Below are 24,079 nucleotides of genomic sequence, written 5' to 3'. Positions count from 1 at the left end.
GAATAAAATCATTTCTTTTCGTAAAAAAAGAAAAATCGTGATCGTTTAATGCTCCACGAAAATAAACGAAGGTAGGCGTTAGGACGCGACCTATGGTCCTATAAAAATAGACAGGGTGACCGGGACAAATTAAAGGTCCAGCTCACCTTCGTTGCTCCCTTAGCAGGGTCGTCTAATCTATAGAAGTCAAGTCAATTGTTTACGAGGGAGAACAATTGCGGTGACTCGAATCATCCGGTTGATTAGCTTTTGATACGTCGGTGCTTGGGGTCGTGGGATATTTGTGCTATGGTTGCTCGGTAACATTTTATTTCTCGACGAAATTACAAAACTCCTCGCGACGAGAGCCACAATTGACCAGTATAAATAGAAATATTTCGCAGAAATGCATTCGTTGTAAAAATGCAGTTAAATGCATTCGGTAGACCCTGCAATCGATTTGCGTTTCGTGTTAGTCTTAGATGAAATTAGCGAGCGTTTGAACTGCAAAGTGTTTCCGATTCGAAAGCTTTCGCTGGAAATGAGAAAATTTGCGAGATGGGTTAGTCTGTACCAAACGTTTCATCCTTGAGAATTTCCTTAAATAGCAAGCGTCTTACGGTTCTCTTTTCGAAAACGCATATACCGTTTCACCAGATTTATCGAAAGCGAATCTCGTTTCCTCGAAACCATCGCGGTACACAACTATTTGAAATCTTCTTTGGCGTGGATCATCGGTAACATACACAAACACAGACACACGCGATACACTTCAGCCGCTCAATTGGTTTACACGTGCGTGTTCAGCCAGCTTTCCAGCTTTCCACTATTTTTGGCGAGCCACTTGATGTTGTTCGATACGGTTTCCAATGCTTTTGCGCGATTCATGGCGCCAGCGCCCGCGTCGGGGTACTTGGCGAAGAACGCTTGCATCTCGTTCAGCTTCGTCTCGGTGGCGAAAGTTTTGGTGATCTCGGGAATCAAGGCTCCGAGATTTCGATCGTTCAAGGTGTATCTGTTCACGAGGAACTCCCAGTTAGAGCGGACCCAGTCCCAGACCAGCGGGGTTCCTACGGGATTTCCAGAAATGGCGGAAAGGCAGCCGAAGAAGTCCTGGGAGCGAACGTAATTTTCGTCGGTGGCTGTTGTTATGAAGCTACGTTAGGAACGAACAATAAAAGAAGAAATTAGAATTTAGCCACTGAGACCTCTCCTAAAAACAAATATTTTAATTTTTAATTATTCGACTAACCCGTTCAGGATCTCGGGGGACCGTATTCCAGCCAATCCTTTCATCAACTTCAGCTTCTCTGTCGAATCGGTTTCGGCGACAAACCGTTCGAACACTTTCTTCCACGCCGCTTCGTCGTTAATACCTTGCATGCCTGGGAAAACCATTCAATTTTGGTTAAACACTTGAAGAAAATTTGTAAACGGGCTCATTCGTTGCTTACCATAATAATAAACAAGCTGTCGGATATCAGGATGTGGACGAATATCCGCGGGATCTTGTGTCCAGCTTGTAAATAATGTCCCAGCGTGAGCGAGACATGCTTCGTGACCCACGGAGCAAGCTAGTCCGAGGACAGACGTTCGAAGTCTCCTGTACAAGGTAGGAAGATTGAAAAAGATGTTTCCTGAAGATTCTATTACTTATATGTAGGAGCAGATAATTTTTTACGTACAGAGTGGTACGATCATTGGAATCGTCAACGATCCATGTTACGTGATTGTAAATGTCGTTCATCAATTTTCTCACGTATTTCTAAACAATATTGGGTAAAATGAAATCATGGAGATAATGGTACATAAACCACGAATATCAACAAATGTTACCTTGAATTTCGATGATGAATTGGTCGACGACAACAAAGTATCAATAGCTGTCAACTTCGACGAGGCAACCATCCATGGGACAGCGTGACGTTCCTTGGGAAGATACGCTGTCATGTTCATTGCGACCCCATACTCGAGTTCTCCGGCTGCTGCCAAGCTGAACGCATCTTCTAGAAGATGCGCTCTATCCGAAACTGATAATTTCTGCGGATTAAACGAGACATGAAATCAATCGCCAGCCCGCTAAATGTGACCTGTAGAATAACATAAACGTGTAATTCACCTTGTGATCAGCTCGAAGCAATTTGCTAAGAATCTCCCACTCGGTCGATTCATAATTAACGCGATAATATCCAACTTCGTCCGCGTTGAACTTGATCCAGTCGATTGTCTCGTTGAATTCGATTTCCACTGCAAGGATAGAAACGAAAGTCGCGGTAACAAAATAGGTGGACCTAGTTGTCTATCGCGTAGATTTATAAAAGAAAACGAGACAATTACGATTGTTCGCATCCTTCTGGAACCACAAAAGCGTCGGCTTAGACATCTTGTTCGTGATGTACGTAATAGGAATGGTCCACTTGTACCTTCGGAACAAAGTAGAGCGATTAATATCTCGCAAAGACGCTCGTCTATTTGGCTATTTACTATTTACCCATAATCGGAATCGAAGGTATCGAATTGAGCATCGGGATCAGCCAGGAATCGTTTTTGCGTCAATATGTATTTGTTGCCAGATTTTTTCACGTTGACCACAGGAAAACCTTTCTGCCTGGTCCACGTGTCCATGACCGCTGTCAGGTTCACGTTCTTCGCCGAGGCGTCTTGCAAAATAGCAAAGAGATCTGACGTTTTCGCGTTGTGGTACATGAATTTAATCAAGTACGTGCGGATGCCACCGTAGAAGGCTTCGGGTCCGATGAAGTTCTCCATCATTCGAAGCAACGACGATCCCTATCAATTAATCGAAAGTGAAGCAAAGTTGCAATAAAATCTGAAAGGCAATTATCGATGGCGACGGTGAACCTTTTTATACGATATCTCGTCGAAGATCGCGGTTATTTCGTCAGGGTTGCTGACAGTTTGGACGATCGGGTGGGAGCTCAATTTCGCATCGGTCACGAAAACAGAGTGCATTTGCTCGACGAGGAATAGGTCCATCTGAAACACATATTTTAGTATTAGACGGCATGTTGACAATCGTCTTACGATACATTGTACCGACCATCCCCCAATCCGGAAGAATTCCATTCGCGCTTTTATATTGCATGAAGGAAGCGAAGCCCTCGTTCAACCACAGATCGTTCCACCAGGACATCGTAACTGACAAATGAATTTATTTCTCTTTGATATCGTCATTCTTAATTTAATCGTTCCTTTCAATTACACTCACCCAAATTTCCGAACCACATGTGAGCAAACTCGTGACTGATCACGGTGACGATGTCGTACGTATTGGCGGTGGAACTCGTCCTATTGTCGTACAATAGCCTCGCCTCTCTGTAGGTGACGAGTCCCCAGTTCTCCATCGCGCCAGACACGAAGTCAGGAATGGCCGCCATATCTTCGAAACGAATTTTGCTAATGCATTCTCTAGATCTCACGGTATATTCTCATTGCATCGAATTTCCAAGCTTACCAAGCTTTGGCAACGGATAATCGACGTCGAAGAGATTGATGTAATACTCGATGATCTTCACGCCAATGTCGAGGGCGAACGAACCCTTCTCTTTCTGAGCCTTCGTAGTGTACACGCTGACCGGGAACTGACGACCGTTCAGGCCCTTCGCCATGCTGGTGACAGCAACGAAATCACTGACTATGAAGCAAGATAAATACGTAGACATTGGTACGCTCTTCGCAAACTTCACTGTCGTCAGTCCGGGTGACGGGTGATTTAACTGGCTGCTCTACAAAATGCAACAAATAACTCGTACACTCAACTCTACGAAAATCTGACTTCCGACGGAGAGTTCGACGAGTTCGATCATTCTTTAAATACCTCTCCCTATATTCGATACATCTGGTTCGAGAGGAGTAACGTTTCGTTAGTTATCGTTACGCGGAAAAAAGTCACTCCTTTCCGATCTATTTACCTCGGCGTTCATGTTAGACAAAGCGCTATAGCAATCGCCGGAAGGATGAACGAGCTTCACCGTGAATTCCGCCTTGAACGCGGGCTCGTCGAAGCATGGGAACGCTCTTCGCGCGTATGTCGGTTCGAATTTCGAGGTAGCGATGTATCTGTGAACAAAAGTTCCGAAACATTATACCGACCGATACAAGTAAATATTTTGAAAAAAATCAGGTACGATCGATATAACTTTCGACGAGACGTTTACCTGGTTCTGTTCTGCGCGTCCTTGTACTTGCTGGAATAGAAGCCAACGATCTTGTCGGGTTGCAGCGCGCCGCTGAACTCGAAGCTTAAATTGTACATTCCCGTGTGAAGCTCATCATTCGTCGTCACCATGAACATTTCGTGTTGCGATATCACCTTGGTCTCCGCGATCTTAATCTCATAGTTCTCCTCGCGATCGTAAGTCGCAAGTGCGGTGGACGTGATGTTTAAGTCCTTCTGATGAACCGCTATATACTTCGTCCTGGCGAGGACATCGATCAAGATCGTAACTTTACCCTGGAAGGTACCCTTCTCGAGATCTGGATGCAAGTAGACGTCATAGTGCAGTGGTTTCACGTCTTGCGGTAATCGGAAAGACGCTTCGGAGACCGGTGCTTTTTTCATGACAAAGAAGGCTAGAACAAATAGTAGGCGTATATTATAATTTCGTATGAAAGATAAACATCCGTTTCTTCTTATAGAATGGAATACATCACAACGAACGAATGAAAATTGACTTGTTCGCTTGCTCGATTCGTTTAGGAATTTGATAAAGGTATTTGAGTCGTGGCGATAAGGGGACGATACGAGTGCAAAGTCTAAATAAGCTGTATACAGGGTTATCCAAAAGTACCTTTAGGATGTTGAATGAGAACATCTATCAAACGCCATGTTTATTTGTTGTCACTTTCTTTTATTTCTAACCTACAGTGACAGACAATTTTAACTATGGAGTCGTATACGATTGCAGAGCGTGTTAAAGCGACTAAAATTTATTTTGCAAATCAGTGTTCAATAAAAAATACCCATCGTAAATTACGTAATTTTTTCGGCGTACATAATCGTCCATCAGAGCAAACAATTAGAAATTTGGTTAACAAATCTGATGAAACTAATAAAATTAAAGAGTATCTATTTTATTTAAGAAAAACTTCCTACAGTCTATTTTGAATAACCCTGTATGTATGCGTATCTGGCGCGAGCAGTCGGAACAATTTCAAATTTCCCGCCATGACGCGTTCTTATCGACGAAGACCGATAATACATCGAAGACTCACAGTTAGGACAGCTGGCAGCTTCGACTTTCTGATCGAGAATGACCAACAACGTGGCCAGAGACGTGCAGATCAGGCTGAGAACGAAACAGAGGCTGCAGGTGAAGCACAGTAATCCGGTTCCACGGTACAGCTGCGTCCTCGACGTCGAGAAGGCGACACCGCTGTACCCAACGCCACCTGAACCTCGTCTGTTCGCTTTTGCCTCCATTTAGTGCGCATGAGCCAACGACGAAAATTCAAAATTGAGCTGAAACACGTGGAGTGCGTTCCTATTATTTTCTCCGCGGAATCGAGAGAGCGCGTCACCTAACAATTTTTTGTAAACGCTTCGAGTTTTTGAATTCGCTTCGTCGCGAAGAAAATGGAGAAGACGAGGCGGGAAATTTGAAATGGACCAAGACGCGTCGTTGATGGACCTATTAGATAAAATGCGCGTCTCTAGCTAGTATCTTAAAATAGACAGCACTATATACCGGTGATGGGATCTGTTATCTGTTTTATGACTCTAATCGTTTGATCGGGAACTATAATTTTAATTAGTTTCATGTTACTAATTCCGTTTCGTTTATACTACAAACTTCTCGATTAGATAGTATTGTTTACTCTTTTTCGATAGAGTTGTAATCATGTTTTCATCTAATGTATATATATTACGGTTTGACAAATCGTCAACTCGGAAATGTTCGTTGAAAACGCACATTTTATTGAACAATTTTCCTACGATATCCTTCGGGGTTTGACCAACGACTGTACGCGCACTTACCGTACCACTTTTAATTCCTTGTAGCACGGTTTCGAGAAGCAACGAGGCAGCAAATATTTAAGCGGAAACGTCACGTTTGCCGAGCGAACGTTGTTCACTTTTAACTCTCGCCGTGGAAACAGTATGCAATGCGAACATACATAATCCAGAGACCTGTGCAAGATCGGGCGTCCACGCGCCGCTGACGCAACAAATTGTCAACGCTGAATGAGTCCACCACAGTTATTGAATTATGTATTTCCCTACCTCTGTCTTACGTGACGTCTTATAACCCGACTTGATCCGTGAAATTGAATAATAGAACAAGAGGCGGTCGGTTGAAACAAACCGTCGTCGTTCGAGTACACAAAACCACCTATCGCGAAACGTTAATACAGATTGAGTCGATCAAAGCCGCTTTCCTCGTTTTATAACGCGTTGTCGTCTCGTTAATCCTGTCGATGATCGACTGTATCTGCTCCGAGGAACTATCGAGATTATTTATCTAACTTCACGAACGAGATAAGCTGTGTCTTTGCTGAGAGATTTGTCTGGGAAGACCAAGATCGATCTCAGTTGACAACCTGCCCCACAATGGGCGTGATCTAGCGAAAGTCCTTGCGATCGATACGCTCAATGAATTTCAATGGGTCTCGCAAGGCTCTCTGACAGATTGGGAGGGGCTTGGATCGCTTAATTTTTTGATATTTCTTATAACGTAAAGAATAACTTGGTAGGTAGTTAATGTATTTACATTTGAAATCCTTTCGTTACCTTTGATTTTCTTTGTACTTTTCGAAGGTTACCGTTTTCTCGGAATTGAAACTGGAGAACAGCGAGGTGTACGGTTCTTCTTCGTTCGATCATTGAATGGGAACTGGAAAATATATGGTAGTCGCACGGCGGCCAAGTCTTGCTCTCAATTGGATGTAACTGGGAGACGAGCGTGCAAATTCTCGGCTAATTGGGCGCAATTACTGATGCGCAATTTCGCGATCATTAACGCCTCGCTGTATTACGGGGAACGGCGGCCTTCTCTGACTTAACGAAAGTGTTTGCTGATTACAGGATCTTCTCGACGAGGAGAAACAGAGGAATTCTATCTTTAACTTATCGCACCAACAGTTTTAGTGCAACGCTCTCGCGGTTATCTCGGCTTGTTTGTCGTCAAACACTCTTCAAACATTTCAACAGATGAGTATCTTGACATATACTATTCATTTTTCCTTAATTAACTGTTTCAAGAATGACTGATCCGTGAAATGCAAACTGGCAAACGTGTCTAACAAACCATCGTGCAAATAGTCCCCGAAGCAAACACAGGAAAGAACTGTTAACGGCAATTCTTCTAGAATCCTGAAGCACAAGTACAAGTTAAATTAATCTTCTATTAATTGATTACAAATTAGTGATTTATGATGTCAGATTACAAGTGCAGGCCATAATTGCTGATTAATCTCAGTGATAATTATTTGATTAATGTCAAACTGCATGACAACTGTATGTCCGCCGGTCCCGTAGAGGGGGCTAATATTTTCTGACTCTGAAAAAGATAACGCGACCGATGGATCACAACTAATCATTCTTTGTTACGAATTGACAATATACATCCAATATCAGTGTTAAATAAAAGTATCGCAATTGGCAATACGCACAGGACAAAAACAGCTTACTCTCCATCTTTATAAAAATGTCGATATAGCTTCGAGAACGAAGGCGATAATAATGATTTGTGGTTACCATAAAATGTTCGTTTAGAAACCTTGTTTGTTTATCCAACAGCTCTGTAACGTCTTAAGGAAAAAATACTAAGAAAACTAAAAAATACTACGAAAAGAATTAGAGGGATAAGACTAATGTCTCTACAGATAATAATAATTTATTTATAAATACATTGAAAATGTCGATATTGTCCACAATAAAACGTATGCACACAACGAAAACGATGTTTCTTCGTTCTCATCTAACCACGTGGAATACCCCCTACAAACTACGTTTTCATATATTTTTTTTTCAATTTTTACTTTATATACGAACTATACAAGTCGAACAATGTCTCGTGTACTCGCCCACAGGTTTCATAAACATTCGTCCATAAAAGTTTAGTCACACTTTACGTCTAATATTACAACCATTGCAACTTCTGATGCAGAGATATATGAGTGACAAAGTAGAGTTTGTACCTGAGTTAGCAAAACCACCCATATCTGTAGATATAGTCTACAATTGGACAATAGTTTCTCAACAAACGTTGAAAATGAATTCTAGGATCACAAGTCAGACGAATGTTTACGAGGAATGCTCCCAGGGACGCGTTTAAATCCGTGATTAAATAATACGTGTCAGAGGTGCTGGAACTATTTCTTCATCGCTACGGGATAAGTCCTTTTGTCGTAAGAATCCACATCGACACGTAGGAAGATTCGACATTCTAGGAACGCGTACATTACGCCTGTAATTCAGAATATAAATCGAATGTAATTTTGTGCGCAAAAGAAAAAACGTTTGTATGTTTTCGTATACCCCGTCCGTATCTACATCCGTTAAACAAATTTTCGTGCAAATTAAACGATAAATAAATAATATCCTCGGTACACACTTAACGCGAAATCAGTGTCACCGATCGAAGACGCGAGTTTGACAAATTTTAGCGCGCCAGTTTCCTAAACAATTCAAACGATACGCAAATGGACGCACATGGATTTGCGCGACAGGACGAAGAGGGCGTGTTAAGGCAATTCGTCGATGCTGGATTGTCGCACTTTGTTGTTGCATACCGTTTCATCGAGGAACGATTGTCGTCCGCGCGACACGTTGGATCGGGTCGCTCGTGTTCGTCGATCCCTACGATATAATTGTAAATTTAATTGACTCGCGAACGACTCGAGCTCGATTTCTCGATACACATATTGCGGAAGACGAACGAACGAACGTCGAGCTCGAGTCTTTTCTTTTGTTCGTACGATCGATTACACTGAATCTTTGCCAGCGTTTCAAGTGTCTTTCTTTTCATTATCCGCGAACCAGACGATCAATAGATATTACGGTTTTTGTGCTTTGGTTACAATAACTCTACGTCGCTCGAAGTCTATGACGATCGTCTCGGTATTCTCAGTAATTAGGTTAATCGTTTAATTGCTATGCACGCGACAAATCGCGAAATAAAACACCTACGAAGATTTACAAATTAACGATAACTCGAAAGGCCACGAATTAATTTTTGATTCCGCGAGTGAAGGGAGCCGACATTGTCGCGATTGCGATCGAGCATCCAACGTACGAGTTCGATCTTCTCGTCTTCTATTTCTTTTTTTTTTTTCACTTTTCTTTTTACCGACGTTTATCGAGATTTATATCACGGTTCTTAATAATTTACTCGTATCTTTAAATAGCCGACCATTCGCAGAGGAACGACAACGACTGATCGTTGATAATGTGTATACGTTATTATATATACATATATACGCGTAACAAATATTAATTGACGTTGTGAACTATTGATCGCATTTTTTTCCGATACGCGATTTCTCGTGCGAGCTCAGTCGAACATTCTCGTGAAACAGTCGAGAAACGATTGATTAGTCGCTCTTGTTGAGGATTTCTACCCCCTGAATCTCCTCGATATTCATGTCCTTGTCACCCCAGCCCCACTTTGCGTCCTCGTGACTATGGTGGTTAGCTTGTTCCTGTTCAAATCTGTAGACAAGCAATGAAGGAGTTCGTTATCTTTCGAAAAGATCGATAGACAAAAATATCCGTATCGCTTCGACTCGAACGATCGAATTCGTACCTCGTTCCGTCGCCGGTTCGAGCCGCACGTTTCTTGACCATCTCGGTCGGGACGGTCTTCATGTCGTAAGCCAAGCCTATTCGGCCGCAGAAGTCGATGAACGCAGTGGTGATGTTGGTCCTGTAGTTTCCCAATTCGGCCGCTTTGTAGTCCCACGGGAATACATGGTGGTAATTATGCCATCCCTCGCCTACCGCGAGTATCGCGACGCTGAGATTTTCCGTTGGCCCGATTGATCTGGAAATTCGTAATTACGTCACGGTTTTATATTTTCTGTAATAACGTACCGTTTGAAAAATAGTCGAATAATTATCTATGCATGTGCGCTGTCTCGTATACTTTTATTTTAATACATAAACCATACATTACCTGTCATAGGGTTTCATGCCCCAGATATGAGCTGCCGAGTTCACCAGCCACGTCAAGTTCAAGGAAAGCGTGTATCTGAACACGGTGCTGTACCAGGAATTCAATGGTTTCTCGTCCCAAAAGTGACACGGTATCCACATAGGAATTATGAACGTGAAGAGCGGCATGAGGATGATATACAATCTACAAAACGCCAGAAGAGAATGGTTCAAGGCACGGCGTTACGAGCAGTGTCCATTTTGAATGATCGATACGAGTGAAAAATAAATGGAACACCTTTCACTTTGGATAACGTTTCGTTGTACGCCATTAAAAGAAGTAGTTAAAAAACAGGTGTTAAAAACAGTGTTCTCTACCGTCTCTGCCAGACGACGATGGGATCCTGTTCTAGATCGCTCATGTCAATGGTGGCACCTTTCTTTATCACATCGGGATGTTTGCGAACCAACAGCCAGCCCATGTGCGAGAAGAAGAATCCTCTTTGAGCGTTGTGCGGATCCGCGTCCGTGTCTGTAAATTTGTGATGTACTCGGTGGTCTCTGACCCACTCGAAGATGTGATTCTGCGAAACAGCGTTCAAAATGAAAACAATCTATTCTCGTACAGTAAATTGGCTATATTGCAAAGTAACACGCGAAGAATCCAGTAAACGCTACATGATCGATAACGGTAACTTCGAATAGGTCATAAAATATCAATTTTTCCAGGTTCTACTTTACGATTGGTACGGGAGATACTGACACGGATAAGCTGAGTAATTGAAAGAGTAGAAAACAGGGGACTTACTTGGAAAGCAATGGTTTGGCAGATCATCAGGAATAATCGCATGGGCCACTTTGCTTTGTAGGATCTATGAGCCCATAATCTATGAGCGCCAGCTGTGATGCCTACTGCCGCTACCATCCCCAATGAGAACGCTGAAAGTTCGATTATATTTGAAACAGGTGTAGTAATTAAAATATAAAGTATAGTGGGTGGCGGAATGATTATACATGCTATAAGGTACCTAATTTTAACACTTTTGAGAATGCCTATTTTATTCATTGTAAACTAAAAATGTGACCTCCTGTATATCAAGCGTCTTATTTTTCGAAGCAGGATGCTACGCTGAGATTCCTTTGAATCGCTTTACATATCGATGCAATCAGAGCGCGCGTTCGTGATAGCTCAAAGGGAAAAGACGTTACGATCGCGACGATGTCGGATCGAAGATAGTTTTTACGATCAACTTCTTCGCTCCACATACGACCCAGTTACGCTCGCTTACTGTAAATAACTATAATCCTATCTGACGCAAATAACAATTTTTCACGTCGTTTTTTTATCGTGGAATGTAATTTATGAGATCATCACTTTCGAATCTGATATACACGTGGCACATGATATTCAACCTTTTCAACTGCTGAATTAATTACCGATAGGAGAACCCTAATGTGACATATCAGATTTACTAACAAAATATATCTACATATTGTTGCGAGCACCCTTTGGATGGGTCCAAGGCTTGCTGGTGCTCGCGACCGGAACAAGAAGACAACGACAAGAAGGCGATCGGATCGATCGCCTGTCAAAGCTGTTAGATTCGAGCAAGACGTCATTGAGAGCAGACGTTCCGAAGCTACATTTAATTGCATTCCTATTGTACACATTTCTATTGTAAAGCTGGTTGTTATTTATTGAAGTTCTTGTTAACTCGTCATGCCGAAACTCAACAATATATAGAAAAGATTTAAGATATTTCGTGACGATTTCTTACACATTTTCGCTGGGCGTGGTATTCTCAATTTTAGAGGGTGGGCCAAATAAACGTACTGAAAGCAGCGAAATAGCGAAAAAAAGGAAATTGACTTACTCCAGAGAACCGTGTAAACCTTTGTTCCATTGAACAGAAGGTATAATCCGTAGAGAGCTCCAATGTGCAGGTAAAGAAAAGCAATCGCGTTTCTCCAAACGATTTTCCATTTATATTTTGGTGCAGAGTTCGTCGACTTCTGGACGATCAATTTCTGCGTGCTTGCATTCTCTGTCGCTGACTTCTCCGTAAGAACATTCTGCTGCGAAGCTTCCAAAAACAATGTCGCTGACGTACCGAACAGGTTCGGTGCCATTTTAAAAAATCTGAAACAAACGTTTGCTCTTAGAACATCCAGTGAACCACAAATAGCTTCCGTAACGAGACTTGAGAATATTTCGAGCTTAACGATCCCCTTTCCTTCGAAACTTTTACTTTTACGATAAGCAAACGTTAACGCTTTCATGTTCAAAATGCCATTGCCTGCTTTATCGGATAAATCTACAGAATCTATTCCAGCGAATTACAAGGCGAACGAATTGGGAAAAATGACAGTCGATGATTCGTCTCGCGGAACAATGAAGCGCAAACTTTCACGCGTCACAAGTAGAACGTGACCTGCGGTGTGATTTTGCATTTTTAAAAGTGTTTCTTCTTACTAGGTCACCGGGATCCGATCATAAAGACGTAGAAACGTAACCAGTTACAGAGCCTTTCACGGCTCTGAGGAGTCTTCGTGCGCGGTATTGCACGTATCATTTGCGATTTTACGTAGAGTGAGCTGAATAAAGTGTTACAAGCTGTTTCGCGAAAGCTTTTAGAGCCTCGTAATGGCTCATCGAGTGCATCGATACTTGTCAATTTAACTAATTTTAAATTCAATCAAATTTTGTCTCCTTTTACTTGATTTGTACATGTTAACCACGTTGCAAGTCATACTTGAAGTCTCCTATCTTTTGACCCTGAGTCTAATTAGATGTCCAATTGTTCTTTTTTCTAGTGGAACTTGATGTGCAGTGTGTAAGCGAGATGAGGTCGACCCAACCAAGTTATCGATCATACTCGAAACGGTACATGTTCTATCTTATCCGTACGAGAGTATCCGCAGAGAAAGGTGTTAAGTGAGACGGTAGGAGATTCGGAGAAAGAGAGAAGGGGAAACGAGGAAGGAAAGAAGTGAAGTTCCGTGCGGGAACCGGTTCTCCGTAAAGGAGGTCAATGGCACGTTTGAGGTCATTACCGATCGCACAGTGGACCATGTTCCTCGTTTTCTACGTACACATATATCTCGACGGGGCATCGAAGGAAATCGTTATCCCGTTCGTGTAGCAATTCACGTTTTGCGTATCGCGATGACGCGTCGGTCAGTGGGTATTGCGTCGAGCGAAATTACTTTCAAACGAAGACAGACCCATCGTACGGCGTGACCGAGTGATAGAATTTAGGACCAAAGCTTGATGTTTAATTATACACGTTACATCGCAACTTATTTGCACAAAATGCAAACCGTAATTAAATTTGTTTTGCGATAACATTGTGTGAATTCACGAATCGTGAAGATTATCGATTACGAACAACAGGGTGCGATTACAGCGATTACGTGCAGGCAAGTTTGACGGCGAAGTTCTGGTCGTATCAGTCGGACGTTTATCTCTATTTTAAATATAAACTTTCTTTCGCGAATTTAAACAATTTTATTGGTAGTTGGTATTGCGAGTTCGTTTTGTCGCAATCAAGATGGCATAACCCCTAAGTATCTACTTGTGTACAGTGGCTTCCGTTTCGATAAGGGGTTGCGAAACTACGCCTTGTTTTAACATTCAGGGGTTCCTGCACTTTACAGGTTTTACGCTCGGCTGGGAGTGATATCGAGCACAGGAATGCGAGTTCTTTCGCGAAAGAGTCAACGTCAGCGAGGTTTCAGACCAAGCGGTAAAATAACCCGGTGACGATAATCGTAGCTTGTGTAAGAAAATCTGCAAGGTCGATGATAAATTCGCGACGATTGACGCGGTCGCTGAAAATTTCTTTGACCGATGCAAACTGGAAAGGTTAGTGAAGTAGTATTGTACAATTCAGAATTTAATATATACTCGAGCGAACATGGATGCTTTATCTGTGCCTGTAACCTTTCATAACCTAATCATATCCTGGGAACCGGATTGTATTGTTTCACAAAACTGTTTGATACTTGTCAAGAGTATGAATAATAAATTCCATTGTCTAGAAAGATCTATGTTTCCGCGGAGGGGATGCAAAGGTTAGATCGTAAAATACGTGGTTAAAGTTGAAACATGATTTTGATTAACTTTTCGGTAGAAATATCGCGCTGTGTGCTGATGTAACAAAAATGCACAAGCAGCAGCGAAATTCAGTGTGAGGCGGTGTTGAAAAGATCAGTCACGGGACGAGGGGAACGTGCTGGAACGTCTAAGTAGAATGTGCTCGCTGTCGACGAATTTTTGCTTGGTTGCAAGCCTTACGAAGTCTGACTGAAACAGTTCGATCAATCTCAATTTAATTTAATGGATGTTTACAACGACATTTAATCGCGGAAACTCTGTGTAAAGAGTAGTCACGCGAGAGGTCGATGTCATCGATCGTTCGAAGCTGGTCATTCGATATTATCCTGTAACAAACTTGCAACGAACGATTTTACTCACAAAACCGTCGACACCACGAATCGTGAAACAAGCCAGTCTCTCATCGTTCATCAAAATTCTTCCGAACAATCTCGACGTTGTCCTTCGTTGTGCGCGGTGGCAATCGTCGCACAATTCTCGAATGCACGTGCAATTAAAGCAATTCGCGGCGAAGCAGAAAGCGAATTCACACGAATGAATCACGATTGGTTGGTCGTAGTCTCCGCGTTGGCTTTAACACCCGCAAAGAAGAAGAAAGAGAACGTGAACTCGGGTCAAACTTATAGAAAAAACTAGCTATTCTGCCAGTCAATGCGGTTTAGAAACGCGATAGGTATTTAACGATGGCCCGTGGGAACGATAACAGTTTATCCTTGGCAACGTGTCCTATCGTAGATACAACGTTATCGACTGTAATATTCCCGTGGAATTTTCACGTGAATGAAACTTCTTCGGCAAAATGTAAAATTCAGGTTTGGCGGTAATGTAACGGAAACCATGTCTATCGAGCGGGTAAAAGTTTCAAGACTGTGAATGATTATGCCGAACGAAATGGAGAGCCTTTCATGTAATATTTCCTTCTAAAGCGGGTTCATCTTTAAAGAAGAGGGGAATTCGCTCGGAAGCACGTCGTCGCATCGCGGCGTCGGTTTTACTTTTCGCTAGCCACGTAAAGGTTAATTACGAGACGTAATTAATTAACGGGGAATTTCTACACGGTCTCTTTGGCCCGAAAATCAGTCGCGCGTTCGCGTTCTTCTCTCAATTGCCTGGCTGGTAACAACCTAGGTCGTTGTGGTAGCATTTTTCCAAAGTGTGAATTCCTTGGAAAAAGATTCCCTTTACATTTAATGTTAACTCGAAAGATATCTCCATCGCAAAAATTTAAAATTTCAGCCCATCGCGGTAAATTCGCATCACGTTCTAGGCTGTAGCCCAAGGTCAGAATAAATGATTGAAATATTCTATACGCAAGTACGAGGAATCCAAATGGGGCAGTCCAACGTTTGCATAGGAGTTGCGCGAAGCATCTCTAGTTTAAAGGAGAAACGAATAAATAGAATATATATTTAAATGGGACAAATTACAATTTTCACGAGAGATACTGCGTGCCATCCGCGAGAAGAAGATTAATCGCGTGTGTACGAATGCAAGAAGAAGAAGTTCGAAGAAGTGACGAATCACGAATCTAGGATTCTGGGAATCTAAAATACGAATCTAAGGACGATTCGATTCCAGTCTAGTAAGCATAGCAGTTAATTAAGAAAGTGTGGCAAGAAAGCGTAAATATTCGAATACATACAACCTTGAAGAATAGCCAGAGGGGCAAAATTCCTATCGATTGGAACGAATTTCTCGAAGATTAAATGCACATGTGTGAATTTTACATCTCCTCGATTTGGATGTTCGACTTTTCATTAATCAGCATATTCCTTCGTTGAAAATTATACAGTATGGGTGAACGAGCGCGCGTGCCTCGATGCCCATTTTCCGCTTTCTTCGATGAAAACCGATGCACAATTACGAGACCTCGAAAACGATAAGCGACCAGAATCAGTAGCGGAACACGTCATTCCCATCGATCGCGATGCACCACCGCGTTCAGCGACAGATGAAATCCTTCGCCCTCGTGTCATTTTTCATTTCTTTATCTCTAGACTTTAATTAGGAATCACTATTTAAAACACTATTTAGTGATTCAAATAAAAGAACAATCTAAACTCGATAGATTGTTTCGGTACTGCGTTCTTCCTGTCGACGGGAAAACCGTCTCAAAAACCGTATAAAAATAACGAAATTCTATTTAGATTTTAGATAGAAAATTCTAACCTGCACTATTTCGGAAAGTGAAAAACAAATAGAATTGATCGTAGTTCGATCGTCGAGGCAGGTCCGAAAACGATTTTCGCTAAAAGCACTACGCGAATCTCGAAGAATCACGACTTACTGGCAACGAAGTCTTTTATCGGAACAGGAAGCTTCTCCTCGCACGTATCACGAATCAGTGGTTTGGGACTGATTTATTGGCACCGGTTTGTCGCGCAGCGTCCTCGTTGTGCAGGTGATCCTACCCGGTGGCGAGTTCACTACGAAATACCGAGATGCAAGAGCGTATGTCCCACTTATCAACTACAACGCCGCCCCACGAAACCGCGTCGACACAAAATCCCCCACGCACAGGACTGCGTGCCGACTGCGGTGGGCTGCCCTAAAAATTGAGCCACGAAACGTGGATTCCGACCCACCTGTGCCTCCGTACTTTAACTTAATGGGAGATATTATGACCGAATTATGAATCGGTTCGGCGACCGACCGATACCGATCGTTTTTATTTCGAAATCCACCTTATCGTTGTCGCTGCACCGTCCGTCGTTTGTCAGTACAACTGTTTCGGTTAGCCAAAAACTTTATTCGTGTGGAAATTTCAGCAATTGTGGCTGAATGGATGTTAAGCAGTTTCATGAAAACAATAGGGTCAAGGTCTAGCGAACATGGAGGTTGAGGTAGGATTTCTCAGGTCGGTTCTTCTGAAACAATCGAAACAAAAACTAAAACATTTTCTTATACATTAAAAATTTCTTTCGTGTCACACTTTCGATCGTAGCCCAGGAGTTGCACCTCCTGCTTTGTGAGATACCGTTCCAACAGATTAGCAATCGTATGCAGTTTTAGAGCTAGGGATACGTAAGAATCATTGTCGGCAGGAGTGAGTTCGATGCGGGTGAAACCACGAGTAACAGAGTTGTTTCACATGTCTTTCCTTTCCTTCCTTTTTCCTTCGGAGCAGAGGTTGTTGCAGATTTAGGCGAACATTGTGCTGCCATAGTTGTCGTTTCTTGATCGTTTTACCTTATGGCTCTCCGCTTCTCGTGCAACGAATGTTATGGAAGAAGGGAGAACATTTGCATAATGGTCTCATTTACGTTAGGGTAGGTGAAATTCCGTCTAATCTACCTTAAGCTTAACATGTTTCGACGCTTTATGCTTTCCTTTTCGAGTTTCAACTGTGGAGAACATGAAATGCGGTGAATGGTTTATCAGAGGAAGGAAAGACGTGTCGTTTTCCAAAATAAGATATCGCTGTGAATTTTGTATCGGAGCGAAAGCACCGAGTAAAGTATTAGTCACGGAGCGATATGGAAATGAAAACCGGGAACACGGTTTGTTTTGATTCCTTCGCGTGTTTTGTAACGTGTTTTTCTTTTTTATTATTATGAATGTTCGTTATTGTTTAACGTGTCGGAAGAAAAATGAAAGTAACCGAAAGCGCTCAAACATTTCGACGACACTCTCGCTCGAGTGAGAGGCTTTTATAGGGCGACAGGTTGCCTTTTTGGTAAGAAATGAATTATTTTATGTTCAATTAGAACGATATTAGTGTGTAAGGCTCCGTATTGGTCATCACTTACGAATATTTTCAGCACTGCTGTCACAATTTACCACGAAAATCTTTAAACAGAAATACAGGTTAAATGTTAATGAATACGCCAGTAAAGAATTAGGTAAAAATATGTAAATTTCAGTGATTTACAAATACAAGTAGTTGAAGTGTTACAATTGACCCCAGTCGGCTCATCGCCTATCGCCATCCCCACCCGGAGAGGGTTACAAACAGCGCGAGAAACAGCATTTCCAGTGTATACGATTTCGGAATTGAGCAGCTGAACGTTTTGTGATTTGTTTATAGAAAAAATACGTAGACCTTTGTCGATATTCGTTTTGTCTTTCGTTTTAGACGAAGGTTCGCGTGGAATTCAAAGACTAAACATGTCGTTCGAAATCTTAGTTCTCAAAGGAGACGTCGAATAATATTTGTCTCGCGTCGGGCTGCGACCAAACAAAATCTCGAACTACGTTCAAGGCGAACGTTCATACAATGTTTCGTGTCGATGCTGAGGTAATTTACATGTCCATTCGAGGAGGCTGTAAGACGCAGCATCTGGCATTGCTACGGTATTAATTAAATCTGAGAACAATAAATAAAGGATCGTTGAAAGAATTCGACACCGTCAGAAGCGGATTTCTTATTTAAATTTCTGTTAACAAACACGGGGAACGAAAACGTTCGCAAGCTTTTTTGATCGCTTCCGAGAAGTTGACGGACACCACTACTTCATGACGAATATACATCGCGAATTGAAATGACGAAAGCTAACTATCGTTGTCCGTGGAAAGGTATTGCTCAACATTTATATAGTCAGACCAATGATAATACAAGAAATTAGATCGACGAATATTTATCGCGTGTCCAATTAAACGTCATAAATTTCTCAACAGGTTGTCAACTGATTTCCATTTTCAATGCTTCCTTTACTGTGACCTAATTCTGCCGCTGCTTCTTTTTCGAGTCGACTTCATGGATTCCACGAAACATAGGCGCTGCAAACTTTTATGGGCAAAAATGCTGCGTGCTACAGACGAAGAATTAGGGGTAAAAATGTTCACGCTACGTTACAAATTCACATCTTCGTCCAGCAAATCGCAGGTCACTGGGCGTGGTAAAATATTCCTCCGGATCATACGCATATATAAATGCACATATTTTCTCATGATTATGTGCCCATGAAATATTCTAATTTGTTTAACGACTCGCGTACAACCTGTATCATAATGTATTACATTCAGTGTTGTTCGTTTTCATAAGACAAGCTTTTCTTAATCAGGGAAAATGTTAAAATAAATTTTAGTTTCAACTCTCTAGTCCCGGTATACAAAATTATGAAATTTGCAAAACGATCGAGCAATTATCACGATTGAGAAATGACGAATACTCTTCGTAACAAAGACCATTGTAGCAAAGGTTCACAATTTCCTGTGTTATGAACATTTTTGAAATAGAGTGCGTCTATAACACGCGTGAGAACCCGTCACAATAAAAATTTGCGTAACTGACAATAGTGTGCAACCGAGCATTTGCAATTTCATTTGCATGTTGCACGATGAGTCGTTAATTGAATAGATTTAGTCGGACACTTTAGGAATTGTAGTAGTTTAAGTTTTCCTAACGTATGCAATCAGAGCACAAACATCCTTCTATGAATTTTTTTTCGATATTCCGAAACTAACGCCGTATACAAACATGAAGAATAAAAAGGCGAGAAAGGAAAGAAACGGCGATATTACGATTCTGTTACAAAGCGAGGACAAAGCTTAAAATCGTATTTAAATAAAATTCGAGTACCACGACGAGACGACGAAACCCTAAATGGACAATTTTCCTAGCTAATTAATGTCTAAATTAGTATACGTCAATGCCATTCCCAAATGCGTTCGTAGTACGCGACGCTTAGCTAGAATGCCAGTTGAACGACAGCTGAGAATCGAATTAAAACTTTCATCTGGACTCGATAGTGTTCCTTCTTGTTTCGATAGCTGAGAACGTCATCGACATAAAAATACACGTGTAGACGATAAAATTGTAATTGAAACAATCGATAGACAGGGCTAAAGAAATAATGGTAACAGGAGTTTTGCGGATGCTCGGGGAGAAAAGATGGAAGTGACGGAACAGGTAAAAGAAATCGAGGAAAGTCGCGTTAAACCAGAGGAGACTTGATTCACATCGATCAGCTGTATTTCGAAGTGGCACGAACACGCGGAGCTCCGCGGTTTCTAATTGCTTTGTGGCATTTCGGTTCACGCCCCCCCTCCCCCCCACCCCCGCCCCCGAGGAAACGACGGACAAATCGTTATCGCGGTTTCTCCGAAACGATTCTCGAGCCAATGGGAAACAAAAAGGACTCCGCACGTATTCCCGGCAAACATTTGTCATAGATAAACATCCAATGCAACGATCAATATTGAGTTTTAGCAAGCAGGATGGTGCATGATCGCCAAGGTTGCACTTTCCGGCCCAGATACCCTGTCTTGACTCTCTTGAAGATTAGACTCTGTTGATGCCAATAATTAGCAAATACGTTTCCAATAGTGGAACCGTCCGTTGGAGAAATCCGTCGTCGGAGAATACGTAAAATCGGCGCGTTCGTTCGAAAGTATCATCTCGTCGACAACGAATCCTCTTTACGGACAAGAACATGAACTGGTATCACTTTCACGTAGAACGGCTCAATTTAACAATCAGCTAAATTGATGAAACGGCACGGTATACACCGGTCCTCTCTGTTCGGCGACTCTGATTTTTGCCCAGCGAAAGATAGAAGTGAGCCGCTCGGGAGTTAAACTTTCTCCCACGATCGAATCTCGGTTAAAACCGCTCGTGGATGGGACGGCGGAATCTGCCTAGAGTGAAACAGAGAAGGGAAATAGGTGGAGGGGTCGGAGAAAATGAAAAACAGACCGTCGAGCGCGATGACGGAGGAAGCTTGAAGGCGAGATTCCGTTTAGAACGAAACGAACCAGGCTTTCAACGCCCGGAGGCGGTTCAGCCTGTCAAACGGTACTCGCTTGTGGACGCCTCGTCTCTTCGCATCTCCTGTCGCTCGCGAGAAGAATCAAGGAAGAATTCGACCGAAAATAAAATGGTAGATGCGTACTACTTTAGAAAGTGGGTTCATAGTTCCGTCGTGAATGTTTTTACGGGATCCCATTTGCTGTACGTAGATCGTTCTGTTGCGAATATCTTTCTCTCTCGACGGACGTGTTACGGGCTAACGGGGTACGGCTTTTGTTGTTTCCGTTGTTCGAGGAAGCGTTAAACGTTCAATTTTTAGGGAGATACTTCTAACGGTCTGTAGAGAAGAAACGAACGGGTGGCGTGAGCCGGGAATTTTATTTAACCTTCTTCTTTACACCTGTACCGGGTGTTCACCAGCAGGTGGGAATAGTTTATCGCCAGAGTAAAACGAAATTGCTTTTGAAACTTCTTTTATTTCATTTGGCGTTCTAGTGATCGTATGTACGAAAACCTAGGGTAACCCACTTAACTCGAGTAACTTCGTTTCCGTTGCTTGTCACGATACGAAGAGGTGTTAGAGAAAGATGGTTCGTCTGAAAAGCTACCTTCACATAGAAGTAACTAAAAGAAAATGTCGCTACGTTATCGACGTTTCCGTGGGTACGTAAACTTGAAGAATTCATTAACCTTTAGATGACCACGCGGTTTTATTGTACGTAAACTACTCAGTGGTGTACACAATCATTAACATTGATCTATTTACTAATATACTTAGATCTCGATACTTAGACCCCTTCTAAATTGTTTAATTCCAGTTGATGCAAGATACGTGACCACGTCATGGACTTAAAGAGGTTAAATAATCATTCTAGAAGCGAGACGCAAGCCAAACGCTGTATAAGGTAAACGAGTAATCATTCGAGACTCGGAGAATGCTTTACACTTGCTAAACCGTGCGGAATAAGCATGTATTTGACCTGGAATAGATGAGGGGTGCACATCGTACACTTTCGTATCTTCTCCGACTAATAATACCATTCCGCATTCATGAATATTTCATAATATTGGCCAGTGGTATGACATGGCGGAAGTGCAGTTTTACAAATTTATTGTAATTTTGACGATGCGTCACATGGAAATGAAAAAAAGTGTCACGCACTAAATACTGTATTTTCCTTCTTAACCGACCTTTGACGACCTTTGACCTTTTTGGAATACCCCCTGTATCATAGGTCGTCGTATGCATTTTAAAATGGTCTGTTAGAAGCTATATATATGTATATATACGAACTTTTTTAACATTCTTGTTTAAAGACATCAAATGCTGTGAAAATAAATATAAAGCATACATTCGTTTCCGGGAAGTATCGGGTGTGTAATTTAAACACTTTAAGCAAAACTACTGATAAGCTGCATCTTTTTGAAGCATTCGTTTGCCTAAAGAATAGTTCGAGAAGCAACAACGCAAACGTACGTACGATTTAAAAATCGAAATTGTGCTAATAAATTCCTATATCTTCCTCGAGAAACAGTGCAACGCGTAGAAAGCAACAATAACGTCCAACGAACTATACGAAAGGGTTAATTGGCGTTCTTAACCTCTTCGAGGATATTAGCACGCGCGTGTCCTTCCAAATACGAAATTATTTTAAACATTATGATACTAAAATAATTTTGTACTTCGAATGGAATAATATATCCCTGAAAAGGTTAAATTGAGTCGCTGATACAATCTCTAACCCTTACACGACCACTCGAGTTTATAATATTCAAGAAATTAAATGTTTCAAGACATATCTGTCCGTTTTATTCAGAATTCAGAAATAACGAGGCTGGAGATCCTGATGAACCCAGCGTGATCGTCTGATGGTTAAATCGAACTATGAACTAAATGTACATTTAACATTGAAAGTTTCTGATTATTTAAATAACTTTCATAAATCGAAACGAGAACTTACGAAACAACGAGACTTACGATCGAAGCAAGAGAAAAAACCAGAAAGAGGGCGAGAGAGAGAGAGAGAGAGAGAGAGAGAGAGAGAGAGAGAGAGAGAGAAAGAGAGAGAGAGCGAGTGAGAGCGTATAGTCTACTGACAGGCGAGAACATTTTCTATTCGAAACGAAGATTACATCCCCAGTACCTGTTAATGCGTGTATTTCTCTCGCGTTCGACGATACTATTAGCGGTACCCATAATAATGTCGTTTCCTTCTAAGTACGTGATACCAACAATCGTATGTTCGGTAAAATCACTTTATGGCAACGCACGTACGATCACGACTCTTGAAACTTTACCAGTGACGGATCTAGACTCATTGAAGCTTTCCTTTTCTGAAATATTTTACGACAGAGAAATGTTTTTACTATGAAAATAATATCGAACGGGGAAATATGTTAATAATATGGAAAGTATCGACCATCTTGCGACTATCAGTACCGACAGTAAACATAGTTCTAGACAGGACAACATTGCATACATAAAATAGTCGAATGATTTCTCTGTCCTTCCGAATATCGAATGGTAATCAAGTGAAAAAAAAAGAAAAATCAAGAAAGGAGTTGTTTGGAGATGCTTTCTCGAGGACTCGACATTGGAGCCTCGTTATCCTCCGAGCAGGTCCGCCCCTGGTCCATATTCTACTTACTCGTAGTACCATATTCCCCTTAATCCAGGACTGTTCTTTTCCTTTTTTCCTCCCTGCAATGCCTACACAGGCCGGCAGGTAACGTTAAAAGTCGCGAAAAGACGTCCCGAGGGATCTCGAGCGTGACTCAAAGTCCACCGGGAAAACGACATTACTCGTGGGTATCTCTAACGCACAAGCGTACCACCTTTCACTCGTCAACCGATAGAAGCTCTTGCAAAAGCTCGCACGACCGAGATTCGAGCCACGAGCGTCGAGAACAACGGGGGCGAGAGCGAGAAACGAAAAGCGAAGCTAGCCGCACCGATGCCGGGGGTTGCGGCAGCCATCGAACCACCCCCTGCCTGGACTGCGGTTCTCTGCACGGGTTACATTCTCCTGTTCCCTCTCTCTTTTACTCCCTCGTGTGCTGTCAGTTTTTCCGCGTGGTCCTCGACGAGCTTCCAATCGGTGCATGCGCGCAACTATCGCGAAATCGAGAATCGACGCCAGCGAGGGATATTTAGCAAATTGTAAAGACACTGTGCGTA

The 24,079-nt window shown here is 42.1% G+C and overlaps 2 protein-coding genes and 1 long non-coding RNA gene across 8 annotated transcripts; 1 reads left to right on the top strand and 2 right to left on the bottom strand.

Moving 5' to 3' along the window:
* Positions 1-294: 294 nt before the first annotated feature.
* LOC128877675 (glutamyl aminopeptidase-like) lies at positions 295-6,867 on the bottom strand. 4 transcript variants are annotated; one of them, XM_054125192.1, is made up of 16 exons: positions 6,731-6,867; positions 5,215-5,461; positions 4,158-4,572; positions 3,912-4,059; positions 3,455-3,725; positions 3,209-3,379; positions 3,041-3,138; positions 2,842-2,976; positions 2,471-2,769; positions 2,317-2,402; positions 2,099-2,226; positions 1,816-2,019; positions 1,665-1,744; positions 1,434-1,582; positions 1,232-1,364; positions 295-1,135 (listed from the first exon to the last, which is right to left on the bottom strand). In XM_054125192.1, exons 2-16 carry the CDS (start codon positions 5,420-5,422, stop codon positions 769-771), a joined length of 2,892 nt encoding a protein of 963 aa, XP_053981167.1. In that variant the 5' UTR covers positions 5,423-5,461; positions 6,731-6,867; the 3' UTR covers positions 295-768. The 4 variants fall into 4 exon arrangements, with proteins under 4 accessions (XP_053981167.1, XP_053981166.1, XP_053981168.1 ...); XM_054125191.1 differs by lacking the exon at positions 6,731-6,867 and adding an exon at positions 6,224-6,360; XM_054125193.1 differs by lacking the exon at positions 6,731-6,867 and adding an exon at positions 5,978-6,166.
* Positions 6,562-8,888, top strand: LOC128877678 (uncharacterized). The gene is made up of 2 exons (XR_008457288.1): positions 6,562-6,689; positions 6,758-8,888. It is a non-coding gene; the product is annotated as an uncharacterized LOC128877678 (long non-coding RNA).
* LOC128877676 (acyl-CoA Delta-9 desaturase-like) lies at positions 7,818-23,113 on the bottom strand. Of its 3 annotated transcripts, none has more exons than XM_054125195.1 (7): positions 23,046-23,113; positions 11,968-12,233; positions 10,902-11,032; positions 10,472-10,677; positions 10,116-10,298; positions 9,747-9,983; positions 7,818-9,652 (listed from the first exon to the last, which is right to left on the bottom strand). In XM_054125195.1, exons 1-7 carry the CDS (start codon positions 23,096-23,098, stop codon positions 9,535-9,537), a joined length of 1,194 nt encoding a protein of 397 aa, XP_053981170.1. In that variant the 5' UTR covers positions 23,099-23,113; the 3' UTR covers positions 7,818-9,534. The 3 variants fall into 3 exon arrangements, with proteins under 3 accessions (XP_053981170.1, XP_053981172.1, XP_053981171.1); XM_054125197.1 differs by lacking the exon at positions 23,046-23,113 and adding an exon at positions 16,498-16,656; XM_054125196.1 differs by lacking the exon at positions 23,046-23,113 and adding an exon at positions 14,571-14,629.
* Positions 23,114-24,079: the final 966 nt, after the last annotated feature.

The sequence above is a fragment of the Hylaeus volcanicus genome, chromosome 5, assembly GCF_026283585.1.
Source record: "Hylaeus volcanicus isolate JK05 chromosome 5, UHH_iyHylVolc1.0_haploid, whole genome shotgun sequence".
In the NCBI taxonomy this organism is placed as follows: domain Eukaryota; kingdom Metazoa; phylum Arthropoda; class Insecta; order Hymenoptera; family Colletidae; genus Hylaeus; species Hylaeus volcanicus.
The sequence above is the reverse complement of the archived record's forward strand: the minus strand, read 5'-3'. Positions and strand labels throughout refer to the sequence as shown.

Excerpts from the sequence above, each read along its gene's own strand:
- LOC128877675 (XM_054125192.1), bottom strand. The coding sequence starts at position 5,422 with ATGGAGGCAAAAGCGAACAGACGAGGTTCAGGTGGCGTTGGGTACAGC. Across the intron at positions 3,380-3,454 it reads TTATCCGTTGCCAAAGCTTG|ATATGGCGGCCATTCCTGAC; the intron begins GTAAGCTTGGAA and ends TTCGTTTCGAAG. Across the intron at positions 1,136-1,231 it reads TCCCCCGAGATCCTGAACGG|CTTCATAACAACAGCCACCG; the intron begins GTTAGTCGAATA and ends TTCCTAACGTAG.
- LOC128877676 (XM_054125195.1), bottom strand. The coding sequence starts at position 23,098 with ATGGGTACCGCTAATAGTATCGTCGAACGCGAGAGAAATACACGCATT. Across the intron at positions 10,299-10,471 it reads ATCGTCGTCTGGCAGAGACG|ATTGTATATCATCCTCATGC; the intron begins GTAGAGAACACT and ends GGCGTTTTGTAG. Across the intron at positions 9,984-10,115 it reads GGCATGAAACCCTATGACAG|ATCAATCGGGCCAACGGAAA; the intron begins GTAATGTATGGT and ends ACGAATTTCCAG.